The sequence below is a fragment of the Chroicocephalus ridibundus genome, chromosome 6, assembly GCF_963924245.1.
Source record: "Chroicocephalus ridibundus chromosome 6, bChrRid1.1, whole genome shotgun sequence".
In the NCBI taxonomy this organism is placed as follows: Eukaryota; Metazoa; Chordata; class Aves; order Charadriiformes; family Laridae; genus Chroicocephalus; species Chroicocephalus ridibundus.
In genome coordinates, this window is record NC_086289.1 from 16,132,316 (window position 1) to 16,147,375 (window position 15,060).

The following is a 15,060-nucleotide window of genomic DNA, read 5'->3' on the forward strand; positions in this document are numbered from 1 at the left end:
GGGGAGTGTGGAGCCTGCTGCATCCCACGCTCCGGGCCAGCCAGGGAAGGTGCCTCCTATGGTGCATCCCCTGGGAATGGTGCAGAGGCAGCCGGCACCCCAGGAGCCTCAGGGAGCTCCGGTCCCACGGGCACACGCTCGGAGCAGCCGCCCTGCCGCCGGACAGCCAGGCAGCCACCCCCTGCAGCATCCCGGCTCCCAGCCCCGAGCTCCTTGCCAGCCGCCCCCGGCGGGGGCTGGGGTTGCAGGGGTGTTTCCCAGTCCGGGATGCCCATCTGGAACCCATTAGGCACCTTTAATCCCCCTCATCCATTCTGGTGCTGTCTGAGCTCCCCGCACCACCACCAACACACACAAACGCTGCCATTCAAGCAGTTAATTTAAACAAATTCTGCCCAGCCGCCACGTCGAGAAGCAATGAAAAAGCCAAACGAAGCAGCTCAAAGCCAAGGGGGGAGTTTAAAAAAAAAAAAGAAAGAAAAGAAAAGAAAGAAAACCACTCGGCACGGCGGGGCTGATACCCAGAAAGACCAGCTGCATCCTCCCATCCCAGCCAGCCCCAGTCCTCCCCTCTCGCAGGCAATCAGATACCATGCGGGCTGTGTAATTGGATGGCAAAGGATAGAGAGAGACATCTTAAAGCTTGGGTTCTAATCTCATTAACACCCGGCTGCGGGGATGCTGTGAAATCGTAGGAGATGCAGGAATGAGCAACACGCTGCGCCCATGGGGAAAGGAACAAGCGAGCCGGAGCGGGACGGCGACGCCGGGAGGTGGAAATGCCTCTGGTCGGACAGCAAGAGCTGGAAACGTCGCCGAATCCTGGGAATGCAGCCAGCGCTGCCCCCCACCCCCCCCGCCGGCCCTTGCTCCCGTTTACCCCACAAGCACAGATTCCCCCCCGCCAAAATTCGTCCCTATGATTAGTCATTAATAGCACCGGCGGTAAGTGCCTGGCTGGGCGATGGAGAGGAGCCGCCCTGGAGCATCCCTGGGGAGAAACCCCGATGCCGGGTACCTGCATCCCAATCCTACACCCCGTGCCGTGCACACACCGGCATGGCACGTGGCGATCTTGCATTTCCACCGCGCTTGCCGCGGGCCGGCACGTACCCAGCAAAACGCGCGGCCGCGCGTTTTGCTGGGTACGGGCCGGCCCGCGGCAAGCGGGATCCCCCAGCTCTCCCCCCCTCCACCAGGCAAACATCTCAAGAGGGTCCCATGATGGGGTCGACCCCCAACCCGCATCCCCAGGCCCCCGTTGCCGAGGCGACCCGCAAGCCCGCGTCGCGTAGCGACGGGGGCCAACAGCGGCCCCTGGGAAAAAGCATCCCGGCCCAAGGGGTAAGGAGGCGGGGGGGATGAAGCGCCCACCCACCTGTGGGGCTCAGAGCCCAGACAAAAGCTCCTTTGAGTCCCGTACCGGGAATGGGAAGGCGGTGGCGGGGAGGGGGATGCAGGGCCAGGATTCCTGGGTCCCCTTCCCAATTCTGTCATGGGAGGGGTCTGGGGATGGAGGACTTCCAGCTCCGGGGTGAGAAGCACTTTTGGAGAGCTTTTCCTGTGCTTCCCACACTTGTCCGTGCAACTGCGCTAACACCCCTCGCTCCTCCTCCATAGCATCCCCAAAATTACCATTTCCCAAACACTCAAGAGGGTGGCCGAGCTCTTCCCACCTGCACCTCCCGGTAGAAACTTCTTCTCCTCCAGCCCCAGGGCCTGGAAAAAGTCTGAGCAACTTTATTTCTCTCCAAGCCATCCGCCATCGGAGGGGCGGCGAGGATCAGACGGGGAGAAGAGAGGGGTTGGGGGGGGTGAGGAAACCATTTTAAACCATCCCTGCCGTTTCCTGCCTCCTGCTTTACAGAAAACAAGACAGCGAGACGTCTTCGGTTACCAACTGCTCCCTTGGGAGCAGTAAAAATTAATCCAGCTTTTCCTGTCCTGAAGGGAAATACAGGCACAAACGGGGACCGAAGCCTTCGGGGGCAAGGTGGAGGGCAGGGGGTGTGCAAGAACCACGAAGGGGCCGGGGGAGGCAGCCGGTAAGACCTCTTAATCCGTACGCTGCTTAGCTCTGGAGGGGCGGTGGGGGTCCCAACCACAGATGTCTGCGTCTCGCTGGTTAAGTGAGGATAAGCCTGGGATGATAATTAATTTAACACAGATGAGAATCTGGGAAACGAATCCCCACCTCCCCAGCAGCCCCCCCCCGCCCCGCCAACACGCAGCCAGCCAGGTTTCTTTGCGCAGGCAGCTGCCCTGCGCTTGTGCCCGGATGCCAATCGGCACAGACAGGGAAGCGGGGTCTCCAAACAAGGATACCCCCAGCCCATCCATGCAGGTGGAGGACAGCTTCCCCCTTGGCAATGCCTACAAGCCTTGCTGCACCGGCAAACCCCCTGGGTGCGAGACGGGGCATCTTCCCCCATCACACACGTTTAGTCTTTAAGATGCTTCAGCACAGGGAAAATTTCCCACCTACTGCGGTGGGTAAAGCACCCGCGGGCAAGAAGCTGGTGCCCACTGAGCCAAGAAGCTGGCACTGGGGCTCCAGGCTGCGTGGTCCAGCACGGATGCCGGCGGCACCACGGGCACCTCGGGAGCAGCAGAGAAGGGATGCGGCACAGGCACCCTCACAGGCAGCTGTCGGGAGCAGCGCTGGAAACTGCTGGTGGCTTGTTTTTGGGACAGTCCCATCAGGAGACAAGGGGCCTCGGCACCCACCCGCCCAACCTTATTTTTAAGCACCTCCATAAGCCTTTTGGGAACCGACTCACAGGTTAATTACCTGGCTCTGCACATTAACACATCCGTGGGATACACGTGCATGGGTACCAAGTTAGAATTTACCCTAAAAATCAGTGCATAATGCTTTTTTCTTCCACATCCTGGAAGTCAAATTACCAAAGGCTGATTCTGCTCACGATTCCTTAAAATTACTTTGAACCCTTCTGCTATCTGAGCTGTGAAAACAGGAGGAAGGAAATGCCTTTATTCTGCTCCCAAAATGTATGGACAAAGGGATCCGCTCCTCCGAGTGCTCTTTTAACTCTTTCAGGGGACCAAAGGTGGCCGAGGGGTGAACGTGGCACGATGCAGGCGATGAGCTGCAATGGGGGGAAGGAATAAATAATTCCCCTGTGTTTTAATAGCTGTGTAATTAGCACCACTGCCCAGCATTAGGAAGACTTGATTTTTCCATCATTTTTTTCCCCCGCAGGTTGCAAATTCCCATTTGCCGGTGTGGCAGGGATCGCCGGGGAGGTGGGCAGGGATGCTCCACATGATGCCACATGGAGGGGGGCAGTTTGCGGAAAGGGGCAGGGGGCTGGAAGCTGCCCCTCACTACAGACCCAGACCTCTTTGCTCCCATAACGCTAAGAAAGCCAAATCCAAGCCCTGTGCCCAAAGCAAGACCGAGGGCATGCCCGGCAAAGCCGGCAGCCCGAGGAGGGAGCCCTGGGAGCAGGGCTCAACCCCACGCATCGCCGGGGAAACCTTGGAAGCGACTCAACACCCAGAAATCCGGAGCCGGCCATGGGTCAGGAGCACAACGGGGTGCACGGAGGGAGGGGACAGATTATCTCCAGGCAGCCAGCTGGCAATGCCTGCTCCTGGCAGCTCCGGCTTGGCTGGCGGAATAATGGTGCAGGAGAGAGCTGGGGGCCGGGACACCCCCAAACAGAGTCCCCCCTGGTGGGAGGGGGCTCAGGCTGGTGGGAAGGGAAGCAGAAGGCTCCTTGGTGGCAGGTCGGGGCATGGCAGTGACCCTCGCCCTGGCACTCCTGTGCCTCTGCAGACCGTGAGTCAGGTCCCAAAATGTTTATGGAGGTGCTGAAATATAAAACGGTCTTAAGCAAGTGTTTAAGTCCGTGAGGCCATACTCAGGATTGCCCAGGGAGTTTTTCTGGGGGCCCCCCAAAAGAGCTGAGGTCTGTGGCACGTTAGCGATGGCGGAAGAAGGGGAAGAGCAAGCAGCTCCCTGCACAACGGTGGCGCTTCCCCAGCAGGAAAACCCAGCGATGTCCTTACCACACCCGTAAGGATGCTGTCCCTGGGGGGACAGCAGCACAAGGGTATGCCCACCAGGGACAGACCACGAACCCACCTTGGCTTGGCCCCGCTGCAGCCCCCCGAACCCCCCTGGGGGTGCCACCCCCAGCCCCTCGCCGCCTGCCAGCCCGCCGGGGAGGGGGCTGGCTGCCCGCCCGCCTGGCAGCATCTTTTCCTAGGTAACCTCCCCACCTATTAGTGGCACATTTGTTTCCCCGCGTTTCCTTAGAGCTGTCACCAGCCACACTGACTCTTTGTTCCCAGGGGCTGCGGCGAGGCCTCTCTTCCCCCTCCCCATCCCCCTGGCTGTTGGCGGGGGGGTGGTGGTCTTGCAGCGCACAGTCCCTGCAGTCGTCGTCCCCCCCAGCTCCCGGAGTAAACATGCTCTCCCTCCTGATTGGTATTCGGGGGGACACATCCCAGCCTGGCCCCCCCAGCCCTGCTCTGTCCCTGACAGAAGGGGCTTTGTCAGGGAGCGCGAGGGGGTACGGCACCCGGAGTCAAGGGGACAACAGCCAAAATGTGGGCATGGTGACAACGGGGACACTTGGCCCTCACGCGGCGAGGGGAGGGGGATGCTAGGACAGAAACGTGGGATGCCGGGGAAGCGGAGGTTTGCTCCCGACCTTGTCACCTTGCTCTTGGACCACGGAGCTGTGCGGGGAGACACCAGAAAGCTGCACGTACACATCTCTTGCGAAGAGCAGAGCAGCAAAGGAGCAGGAGCCCCGGGGCAGCCGGAGCGACCGTGCTCCAGCATGGAGAGATGAAAACCCCACGCCGTGCCTGCCGGCCCCTTCCCACGCAGCGGCTGCAGGCTCCCCGGCGCATGCCGAGCGCACCGGCTGCGGAACGCACACAAAACATCCCCGGAGGGAGCAAAACCTCAGCCAAAGCCCCAACAGGAGCGTCCGTGGGAGGACAGGGCGGGTGTCTGGCACAGGAGAGCCGGAGCGCAGCCAGAGCCAGCCTACCACCACAGCGGGATTTCCAGGGAGCCAACACGCGGGCAGGCACCAAAAATCCCCCGCCGCAAACAGACCGAAACCAGGGCTCGAGCAGGTGAGTCCCCCCTGGCTGGGAGGGGAGCAGAGATGCACCCACACCTCCCATCCAGCACCGGCACGGCCACCCACCGTGGGAGCACAGGATTGCTCCACGGCCACCAAGCACCCATTTTTGTCCCGACATTTCTCCATCTCTCCTTTTCCTATCCGGGGGTTTTCCCAGTGCGGCGCCAAGAGGAACGGTCACTGGTACAGTCTCACAAGCAACACCTCCCACGCGCAGCCAGCCCCATCCGAGCGGGGCCTGTTTTGTTATTCCTTTCTCCGACAGCTCCTTTTTCACTTGTCACCCTGTTTTGCTACTACTCAGCTCGCAGCTTCCTCCCGCGTGGTTGTGGTTCTCTCCTTCTTGAAGGATGTCATTTGCATTTTCTCAAGTTATTTAGCACCGCTCCATTTTTCTCCGCCTGCTTTTCCAAAGGCAGTTAGGGCTGGGCTTGGCCAGTTGCAGGGAGGGAGAGAGGAACCTGCCCCAGAGCTCGCCGGAATGTAAACCCTCCTGCCAGGGCAGCACACCCAGCCGCAGTGCTCTCTGAGACTCGGCTCAAAACTCCCTCATCACCCACATCTTTAAATACTCCTGGTCCAGAGGGAGTCTGGATCAGCCCCTGGTCTCCGTCTCAGCTCCCAGACAGAAGTGGAGAGCATCGCTGCTCCTCTGCAGGCTCTGCTGGCAGGAGGAGAGTCTCACAGGAGCGTGACAATCCCCCCAGCTCCCACAGCACTTCGCATGTCCCCGGCTCAGAAAGCCACCGGTCCTGATTGAGATGTTAATGCCGTTTCCAGGGAGCCCCTGCCCTTACAGAGGGGAGAACAGCACCACCGGCCCTTCCCCTGGTCTTGGCTGCCAGGTCGGACACCGCACCATCTCCTCCACCATTTTTGCTGGCAGGAGTCCGACAGGAACCCACCAGACACAGCCCAAGTCCTAAATCTTCCTCCTTCTGGAGACAAGACCTTTTTCCCCCCACTCTCAGCTCATCCTCTCTCAGCTCCCGCTCTGCCGAGCATGGAGCAGCTGCTGCAGTTTTTGGCAAGACAAACCTCTGGGCAGCTGCTCCCAAGGGGGATACATCCAGCCAGGATCGCTGCTCCCCCGTGGGAGCATCTCCCCAGAGCTCCCCGCAGCCGAGCACCCACCGTTCCTCTCCTCCCTCGCGCCAGCTCGGCTTTCCCTCGGAGAAAACCATTTATTTATAGCCACCCCGGCTGCCTTTAGCACATTTCGACAGCCCACGTCTTTGCCTCCCTGACGATGCGCCTGCAGCGTTTCTGTTCTCGCCCTGCTGCTACGGCCATCCCAGCCTCCTCTCTCCTCCCCGCATCCTCCGCCCAGCACGCTCTCGGGGGCTGAAAAACAGCTTCAGGAGGCGGTTTTAAGGGAAGGTGGGGAGAGAGGGGAGACAGGGCTACAAAGCTCCTCTCCCATCCTTCCCCCATCCCTCCTGAGGGAGCAGAGAGAAACTCAAGGGCTTGGGTCTCCCCTTCCCAAGGGAAAAAAAAAAAACCCACAACTCCTGCCAGCTCGGGAGAGATGCTGAAGGGAGGTCTGCCAGCACCCCCCAGCTCCCGGCGTGCCGCAGGGCTGCACCGGTGCTGCGCCAAGACGTGCCCGGCTGCGGGGCACCGGGGACCAGCGCCGGGCAGTGCAATAGCAGAGGTCACCTTCTTGCCCGGGTAATCCTCGATGGAGGGAAAGATCCATCTTTTATCAGCCCTCCGCCTCGCAGGAGACACGCTCTTCCCCAGCGAGCTGCTGGGGGACCCTGCCGCTCCCCGCCCCCCCCAACCCCGCCAAGCCCACGGTGCTTTGTTCTTCCGTCCAGTGCTGACAGTTTAATTAAACCCAGTTTGAGATGGGGTCGCTGGGGTCAGGCGCTCTCCAGTGAAACCTCAGATCAGCACCATTTCCAGCCACCGGGGCTGCTTAATGAGTTATCCGCTCGTTGCGGCGGATATAAATAAGGGAGGCCATGCGAAGAGCCCTCCCACCTCCCGGCCCCGCTGCCGAGGTGCTGGCACGGCCCCCCCTACCCCACCACCTCAGACCGAGACGGGCTCCGGGCCGGCGTCAGCTCAATATTCCCAAATACCGAGGGGAAAACATTCCTCTCCGGGCGTCTCACCTCCCCCATGCCCTCATTTGAGGTTTGCTTTTCGCTGGCCCTTTCCTGCCATTCCCCAGTTTATTTAAGCCCCGACGGATCAGGTTTAACTCCAACCCTTTCCATTATCCCGATGCACAAATGCTCTTTATAGCCCAGCTCCGACTAACTAATTGCAGCTCGAGCCGGGCTGGGAGACCACAAAGCACCACCGACGGGGATTAGGCTTTGACGCTCAGACCCAGGAGGGGGACAAACAGCTCTCCATCCCAGCCCAAGCCCAAGGTCCTCCTCTCCGTGCTTGTGAGATACTTCCATGAGGCTCGATGGATGGTGGAAAACTGCTCTATGGGTATCGCGTACCCCACATTCAACAGACCTGCCTTAACCTGCTGCCCTGTTACTGCTGTGCTGCCGAAGATGCATCAAGATTAAGGCTGAAAGAGGTTGGACCATCCAGTCCAGCACCCAGGTGCCCATCTAAGCAAATCCCGCTGGTTCCTGCATCCACCCCTGCCTCTCTGCCGCAGCTGCCACCCACCTGCCAGAGCCGTCAGCCTCATTTCCCAGCTAAGCAGACCTCAGCCCGACTCATTCAGACAGTTTCTGCCAATTCAAGACCTCCCAGTATCAGGATGCGAGAACGTGAGGACCTAGCGGATACCTCGGGAGCTCGAGGAGCACACAGTGGGTGGCCGCAGCGGGCAGGGCATGAAGAAGCCTGCACAGGCACGGCTTGCTAGAAATGGTCTGGAAACTGGGATTTGCCAAGAGGACGGTGCTGGTAAGAGCCCTCTCTTCTCATCCCACCCCGACCAGCACTGGTCCCAGCCTGCCTCAGGGGCAGGGAGGGGGCATTGAGCCGTGGGGCCACCCCAGATCCATTTCAGCCATTAAATAAGCATAGAGCCTGGCGGAGAGGCTCCGATTTCAGTTCAAGGTGAGCTGATTTCAATTTAGCTTAAAACTGCTCCCCACTGACTCACACCCCCGTAGCCTGAGCCAGGTTTGCAGTAATTTAAGAGCATCCTATGACCTCCCACACCAGCTGGACTAGCACGGGTCCAGATCCCACCTCCTGCTAAGCCAGCGTGACCATGTGTCTAGACAAGCGCTGCCCTGGGCACCCCCTGCCCTGCCATCCCCCCCCAAAAGACCTTGGACACCTCAGCAACAAGAAGCCATGAGAAGTGGGAGAAGAAGGTCCTCCTGCACGTAGGGCTTTCTTGCCCAAATGCAGAATCTGTGGGTCTTCCAGGGCAGCAGGTCCTAATGTGCTCCCCAGTTCTGCATCCTACCACTGTCCCCAGTCCCACAGCTTGTCATGGGGACCCTCTGCTCCCCCAGACATCGCGCTGCCTGTCCCTGAGGGGCTGCAAAATCTGAGCCCCCCTCACACCACCCCAGATTGCACAAGAAAAGCTCCAGGTGCTGGTGTCCAAGGTGGAGTTTATCCCAGCAGAGGTGGCCAGAAGATAGCTTCAACGCAGGGTGGGAGAGAATAGGCTCAAAATGACCACCACATCGCGGAAAGCAACAGTAAAGTGACAGGCAGAAGCTGAAATGCGCCTGCAGAAGGAGCATCTTGCACATCCCTCCTCGCCCATGGCAGTATGTACAGCCCCGTGCACACCATGCGAGGGTACATACAGCCCCAAGCACACCGTGAGAGGGTACATACAGCCCCAGGCACACCATGAGAGGGTACATACAGCCCCAGGCACACCATGGCACAGCCCTGGTTCCACGCGAGCCTGGGGGCCGCGACAGGGCACACCGCACAGCCCGCCTGGGAGGCTGCCCTTCTGCATCTCCCCAATTAATTGTTGGGGTTTGCTGTTTGAAAGAGCCTGGTATTAAAATCCAGAGAAGATTAAAAGGGAAACATTAGTGTTTGTAAAATAATTCTCTCGACCGTGTTTTTGTTATGCAATGGGCGGCTGGAGGAGGATGGGCCCTTTGCTGGCGCCACGATACGGCGCAGCTGAGCTCAACAAATGCCATTTGATAATTAATTGAACGCCTGTGCTATCAGCTGCCATTACCTAGGCCCATCTTTGGCGCCAGTCCACCATTTCACACATCCCACGCTGGCAACCCACATGGCGTTTTAACCCTTCATTACACCGCCTCCGGCTGGACTCCGGCACTGACTCCCGGGCACTGTCGGAAGAAACTGGCACGGCCGCTGATATCAAAACGGCTGAGCCGCAGCCTGCCTGCGCTGGCCGGGCTGCCTGGCCCCGACACGGCCCTGCCTGTCCTGGCAACGTCTGAGCCCATTCCGTTATTTCATCTGCTCCTACCCTGCCCCAACAGGAATGTGGCATCCTCATTTCACAGCTGAGAAATGGAGATCCCGAGACGCAAATAATCGGAGACCTCGTGTCCCGGCCACAGCCGCCCTGCTCCCACGCGCTGCAAATCAGCCGCAGGGTGCAAGCATCTTCTCCAAGCGATGGAGAGCATCCAGCCCCAGTTTGGCACGCACCCCCTCCTCCTCGCAGCATCCTTCCAGATGTACGTGGCGCCTGACACAGCTGAGAGCTGGTAAACGCTTTGTTAAGAGGATTTCCTGCGGTTTGAACAACGCTGGCACTGCCACCAGCACTGTCGCCCGAGCAAAGCAGCCCCAGGCAAGGGGAAGCCAATATGGAAAAGAGGATATTTACGGAAAGCCCAGCAGCCCTGCCCAGGCAGCCTGCTGCTGCATGGAGCGGGGAGGAGCAGAGGTGCTTGCACGACAGGAGATGGTCCCCCGGGGTGTTTCCCTGGGTGCAGAGGGACAGGCAGGGCTGGGGGCAGGCAGGGCTGTGCGGGGAGGGGGCGGCAGGCGCGAGGGACTGGATCTGCCGCAGGCAGGGCTTCCCCATCCCTCCCCAGGCACCAGCAGAAAGGCAGGTCTGGAGCCGTGGGGCTCTCTGTGCCCTGCGGAGGTCTCTGGGCAGTGTGCAACCCCCCTGGGGACATTCTTGTTCACTCTCCCTCCATGAAAAACCCGATCTAGGTGGTAAGGGCATCCCGCTCCAGAGCCTATGATCCGCACCCAGAGAGGAGGCTGTGGGGCTCGCAGCACCTCTGCGACTGGCACCATGCAGGCTCAGCAACTCCAGCCCCAGCCCAAACTGGCAGCACCTCCTCCTGCATCCCCATGCGCCGCAGGGACATTTAACACCATCTTTAACAGCGCGGGTCTCAGGCCTTCTGTAAGGCAAAGCCAATCCCCTGCCGTGCTGCACGCTCCAGCTGAGGATCCGGGAGCGCTCAGAAAAAGGGTGCATTCCCCTGCCACACACCGGGCACCCACTGGGACACCAGTAACCACCAGCGCGCACACACACACACACACACACACACACACACACCATGAGAAGCAGCACCCTCCCAGGGCATCAGTGGCCCTCCAAACCCCCCGGCAGCCCCAGGAGCAAGCCCACGCGAGCCGCGACCAGGGTACTCACAGCCGCGACAGCGCCTGGTTGTTCTGGAAGAGGAGCTCAGGCAGGGTGTGGAGCTGGTTGCGGTTCAGCCGTCTACAGGGAAGGAGGAAAGGGTCAGGGTTTTGGGGGCAAAGCAATCACACACACCCCACCGCCACCCAGCTGGCAGCTCCAGGCACAGCTGGGGAGCTCTGGCTCACTCAGAAGGGCCATTAGGGCAGAGCATCCCACCTGGAGAGGACACCCTTGTCCCGCCCACAGCAATCCCAGGCAAGGGCAACCAACAGGGCTTTAATAAACTTACTCACAATATTGTAATTACACGCAGACAGGACTCCAAGCTGTTAACTGCTGATTGCTGCTTAACTGCACTGTTAACCTGCTGCTCGCTCAGCTCCTCGTATTTGCTTGAGCAGCTCAGGATTTTTAAACTCCTGAGATATTTTACTGAGTACTGGACTGGAACTTACGACTCCCTCGCTAACACACAGGACACAGCTGATAACAGTGAGAGTGATTTGTGTTTAACCTGCCCCTCACCTCAAAAGCATCAGAAAGGACTTTAAGAGCTACAGAAACAGGAATAGGTTTGCTTCCCACACTGTAAAATACTGCCGCCGCGCAGCAGAGGAGCTGTTTGAAGTCAGGCGGCACCGATACATTATAGTTTAAGGCAAAAAGGAAAGGATGCTCTCTGTGACTAAATCTGGCAGCCCTGTGCCGACCCGCCTCCGCGCCCGGGCACTCACAGCCGCTCCAGCTCCTTCATGTCATCAAACGCCCCACGCTCCACCGTGCTGATCTGGTTTTCCATCAGCTGCCTGTGGAGAGAAGGGGTGAGCTTTCCAGAAAGGTGGTCCTCAGCCCCAGTGCCCTGTCTCACCAGCGGGGTTCCTGATACTCCTCCGGACCCAGGGCCACCTCGCTCCCACCATCCCCACAACACAACCTGGCTCCTTTCTCCCCGCTCCCTCCTAGCTGGAAGCCCACCATGCTCAGCCCAACACGGTTGCTCTCCAGATGCCCAGCAAAGGGCTCAGCATCATCTCTACCAGCCCCAGGAGGGACCACAAGCCGAGCATGGCGCCCACCAAGGTCGGGGCAGCCAGCCTCTCGCCGGGAACTCACAGGACACGGAGCTGCTTCAGCCCGGCGAAGTCATTCTTGTTGATCCGTGTGATGTTGTTGCCGTTGAGCTCCCTGCAGAGAGAAGAGGCGGAGATCAGCAAGGAAGCGCTCCAGAGGTGCCCAGGCACTGGGGCTCCCCAGGAGCTCCCCAAAAAGGGCAGGCAGGGCCCAAAGGACAGCAGTGGCTGCTGCATTTCTGTGCCCCTTGCTGGGCATGGCAGGACTAGCCACTGGCTCCAGAGGGGACCCTCATCCTCAATGGCCAGCAGCACTGGGCACACAGAAGTCTGGCTGGCCAGGAGTGTGCAAGCTGGCATCTTTCATGGACCATAAAGCAGCAAGGGGCAGGGGCTGCCCGGCTCCCCCATCTCCCTGTCCCCACGCTGGATGCTGTCCTTGGGACAGGAGCCCCAGAGCCATCAGTAATGGAATAAGCAGCTCCGCAACACCAGCAGCCTCCTGGCTGGACGCACATCACCCTGCTCTGGAAGAGCAGCTAACGCCTGGTAGGGTCATCCCAAACGCACAGAGCTGCTTAGAGAGGGCAGGGGTAATAAGAAAGTGAACTGCTGTCCCCCAAAAAGCAGGATCCCTCCAAACACCCAGCTGCAAGTCACCCACATGCATCACGACCTGTTCGGTGCTCAACACGACACAGCCTGTGCCACCTCTGAAACATCTGCCTGGAGAATAACCCACACTTCAGAGACACTTGTATGGGACCAGCTGTTTCTCCTGGCATGGCTCCCACATGCAAAAGCCCTGGGCGAGCACAGGGACAGGCATGCTAACCAGGGGAGAGATGCCGTCCTGGCTTGCTCTCCCTGCTGGTGGAAATAAGGGTAGGGGGTTATCCATGGGGTGCCTACACCCCCCCCGCCATGGCTCCTGTCTTGCTCAGGCTCTACTGAGCACCAGGACAAGCTGTGCCCCACTGCTGGACCCACATGTGGCAGGGGCTCTGCTCTCAGCCTGTGGCTACACCTCCCTGTCTCTCTCCCACCACATTCTCCAGCGTGCCCCTGCTAGGATTATCCTGCTTTAAAATATATTGAGCTGGGAGCTGCAGAGATTTTCGCCTCGCAGCCTCAGCTTCACAGTGCCTTTCCGCATTAGGGGCTGCGCACACTGCAGGGAGAGGCAGGGACCGGCAGCCCTTGGACTTAGAGCCTGCAGAGCTGGGGGGTCCCTGTGCACAGCACCCCACGGCAGCATGTGCTCCTCGCCACGAGGACAATCTACCCACGCCATGCGCTGGGGATGGAGGATGCTCCCACACTGGAGAAACGTGGGAGACACTGAATTCAGACACAGAAATAAAGAAGAAACAAATAAACTACAGGAGGGGGAGGCAGTCGGGGGAAGAACGAGCTGCCGGAGCCAGGGGAGAGGCAGGAGGGTGCCACCCTGGAGCAAGCTGAGGTGCCCAGGCAGGACCCCAGCACCCAGGACTCTACAACCCCCCCCAGCAGCGGGACCTGGGGACGCTCCACATCATGCGAGGGGCTGAATACAAAGTCCATCATCCCCAAGCGGAGCCAAAGCCTCCGTCCAGCGGGCTCTGCGGCCGGGCGAGGGGCCGAGGTCAGCGGCGGGTTGGCCCTGGAGCCACCGAGCAGCGTGTAGGGCACCGGGTACAGCCAGCGCAGCCGCGCACCCCGGGGTGCTGCCATTGTCCTGCTGAAACGGCTGATAATGGCTAATGAGTTCCAGCTCGCCATTATAGCCTCGTAATTACACCGCTATTCAGCCACCGAGATTGCCGGGCTCCTGCCATTATCCAGCCGTGTGTGCCTGTGTGGGGAAGGAGGTGGGGAGAGCACCGTTACTAGGACACAGATGAATGTGAGCTGGGAATGAATAGAGGTTCCCCAGCCCCGGCGATTAAACTGAAACTCACACTCGGGCTCTGCAGCCCCGTGGCTCGCCCGGCTCCCCGTCCAGCCAGCCCACAGCCTGCACACCTGGCTCCCCGGGATGGGGCTCCAACCCCAGGGCTCAACCCTGCCCCTCTCCCGGGCAGCAAAACCCATGGCCAGGCTCCAAGTCCCAGGCACAAGGTGCTGGGGTGGGTCATGCATTTTAGGGACATCTATCACCGCAGGAGGGGTGTCTCGGTACATGCAGATGTGTGTGCCCACCTCCTGATGGACCACAGGTTTGGGGCCAGCTAAGAGCAGGGAAGAACCCCAGCTTCAGGAGTGGTCTTCCCCCAGTGTCCTAAAGGGTTCCTGCCAAAGCAGGTTGCCTGGAATCTCTCCAGGGCCAAGCTGGAGGTAACAGCGCCCACCTGAACTCCTGGTGAGGGAGGGTCCCTGGCAGGACTCCCATGTCACCTTCTTTTAAACGTATGTAACATTACTCTGGCTGTAATGTGTAAGTGGAAGTTAGGAAATCTCTGGTACTGCAGACAGAGCAGAGAGGCTTGCTTTTAAAACCGCTCAATCTGAAAGCCAAGATTTATACATCAGGCTGCAAAGCCCAGGGAGGGTTTGGACACCTCTGAGCTCCTCCAAGCATCGTCACTCCAGAGCCTTAGCCAGAGGCAGAGCACGGAGCGCGGAGACACGCAGAAACGCCAAACAGCCACGGACTGGAAATGGACACGGCCAGTCCCTCCACATGCCAAAACCAGGCTCTGCCCTCTCTCCCAGACACCTGCTGGCATCGTGCAGCCTGAATCCAGACTTTTCAGCACAAGGAGGCACAGGCAGGATGCACTGCCCTTGGGCAGCACCTGGGGACATGCCATCTTGGGGGGCAACTGTTTTGCCCACCCAGCCCACCACAGCCTCTGCTCCCTGCATGCTCGCTGAGCATCCTCAGGGTGCGCCGGCACTGGGGCTGGTGGCTGTCCCAGAGCAGGGCAGTGTCCCAGGGCCCCTTCACAGCCCCACTCCCTCAGGGACTGGCCCCACATGCTCCCTGACAACTGCTCTCAGCATCCCCCCCCTGCCTTTGTTCGGGTAAATGATGGCCTTTACAACCAAGATGGGAACGAACAGCAGGTAAAGCTTATTTGTAAGGATGCCGAGGCAACACTGCTATTTAACTTCATGCCATTTTTTTTCCCCTCTAAATCCCCTTCAGTTCCTCATGGAGATAAATTACAGTCTGCTGTGCCCAGAAAGCCGGATCCCTGCTGCTCAGCTGCTCACCCGCTGCCTCCGTGCCCTTTCCTAGTGAAGCGAAACACCCTGCCCTGCCCCACGCAGCAGAGCTCCGATAAGGACTGATGTGTCTGGGGAGCCGCCTGGCAGATTG

At 59.6% G+C, this 15,060-nt stretch overlaps 1 protein-coding gene across 1 annotated transcript in view; it reads right to left on the reverse strand.

Moving 5' to 3' along the window:
* Positions 1-15,060, reverse strand: part of SLIT1 (slit guidance ligand 1) — a 63,500-nt gene that overhangs the window by 38,989 nt on the left and 9,451 nt on the right. Inside the window, exons 2-4 of the mRNA XM_063338977.1 lie at positions 11,797-11,868; positions 11,418-11,489; positions 10,690-10,761 (exon numbers count right to left, since the gene is read on the reverse strand). Coding sequence (XP_063195047.1) covers positions 10,690-10,761; positions 11,418-11,489; positions 11,797-11,868 — 216 coding nt within the window. The remainder of the gene's footprint in view (positions 1-10,689; positions 10,762-11,417; positions 11,490-11,796; positions 11,869-15,060) is intronic.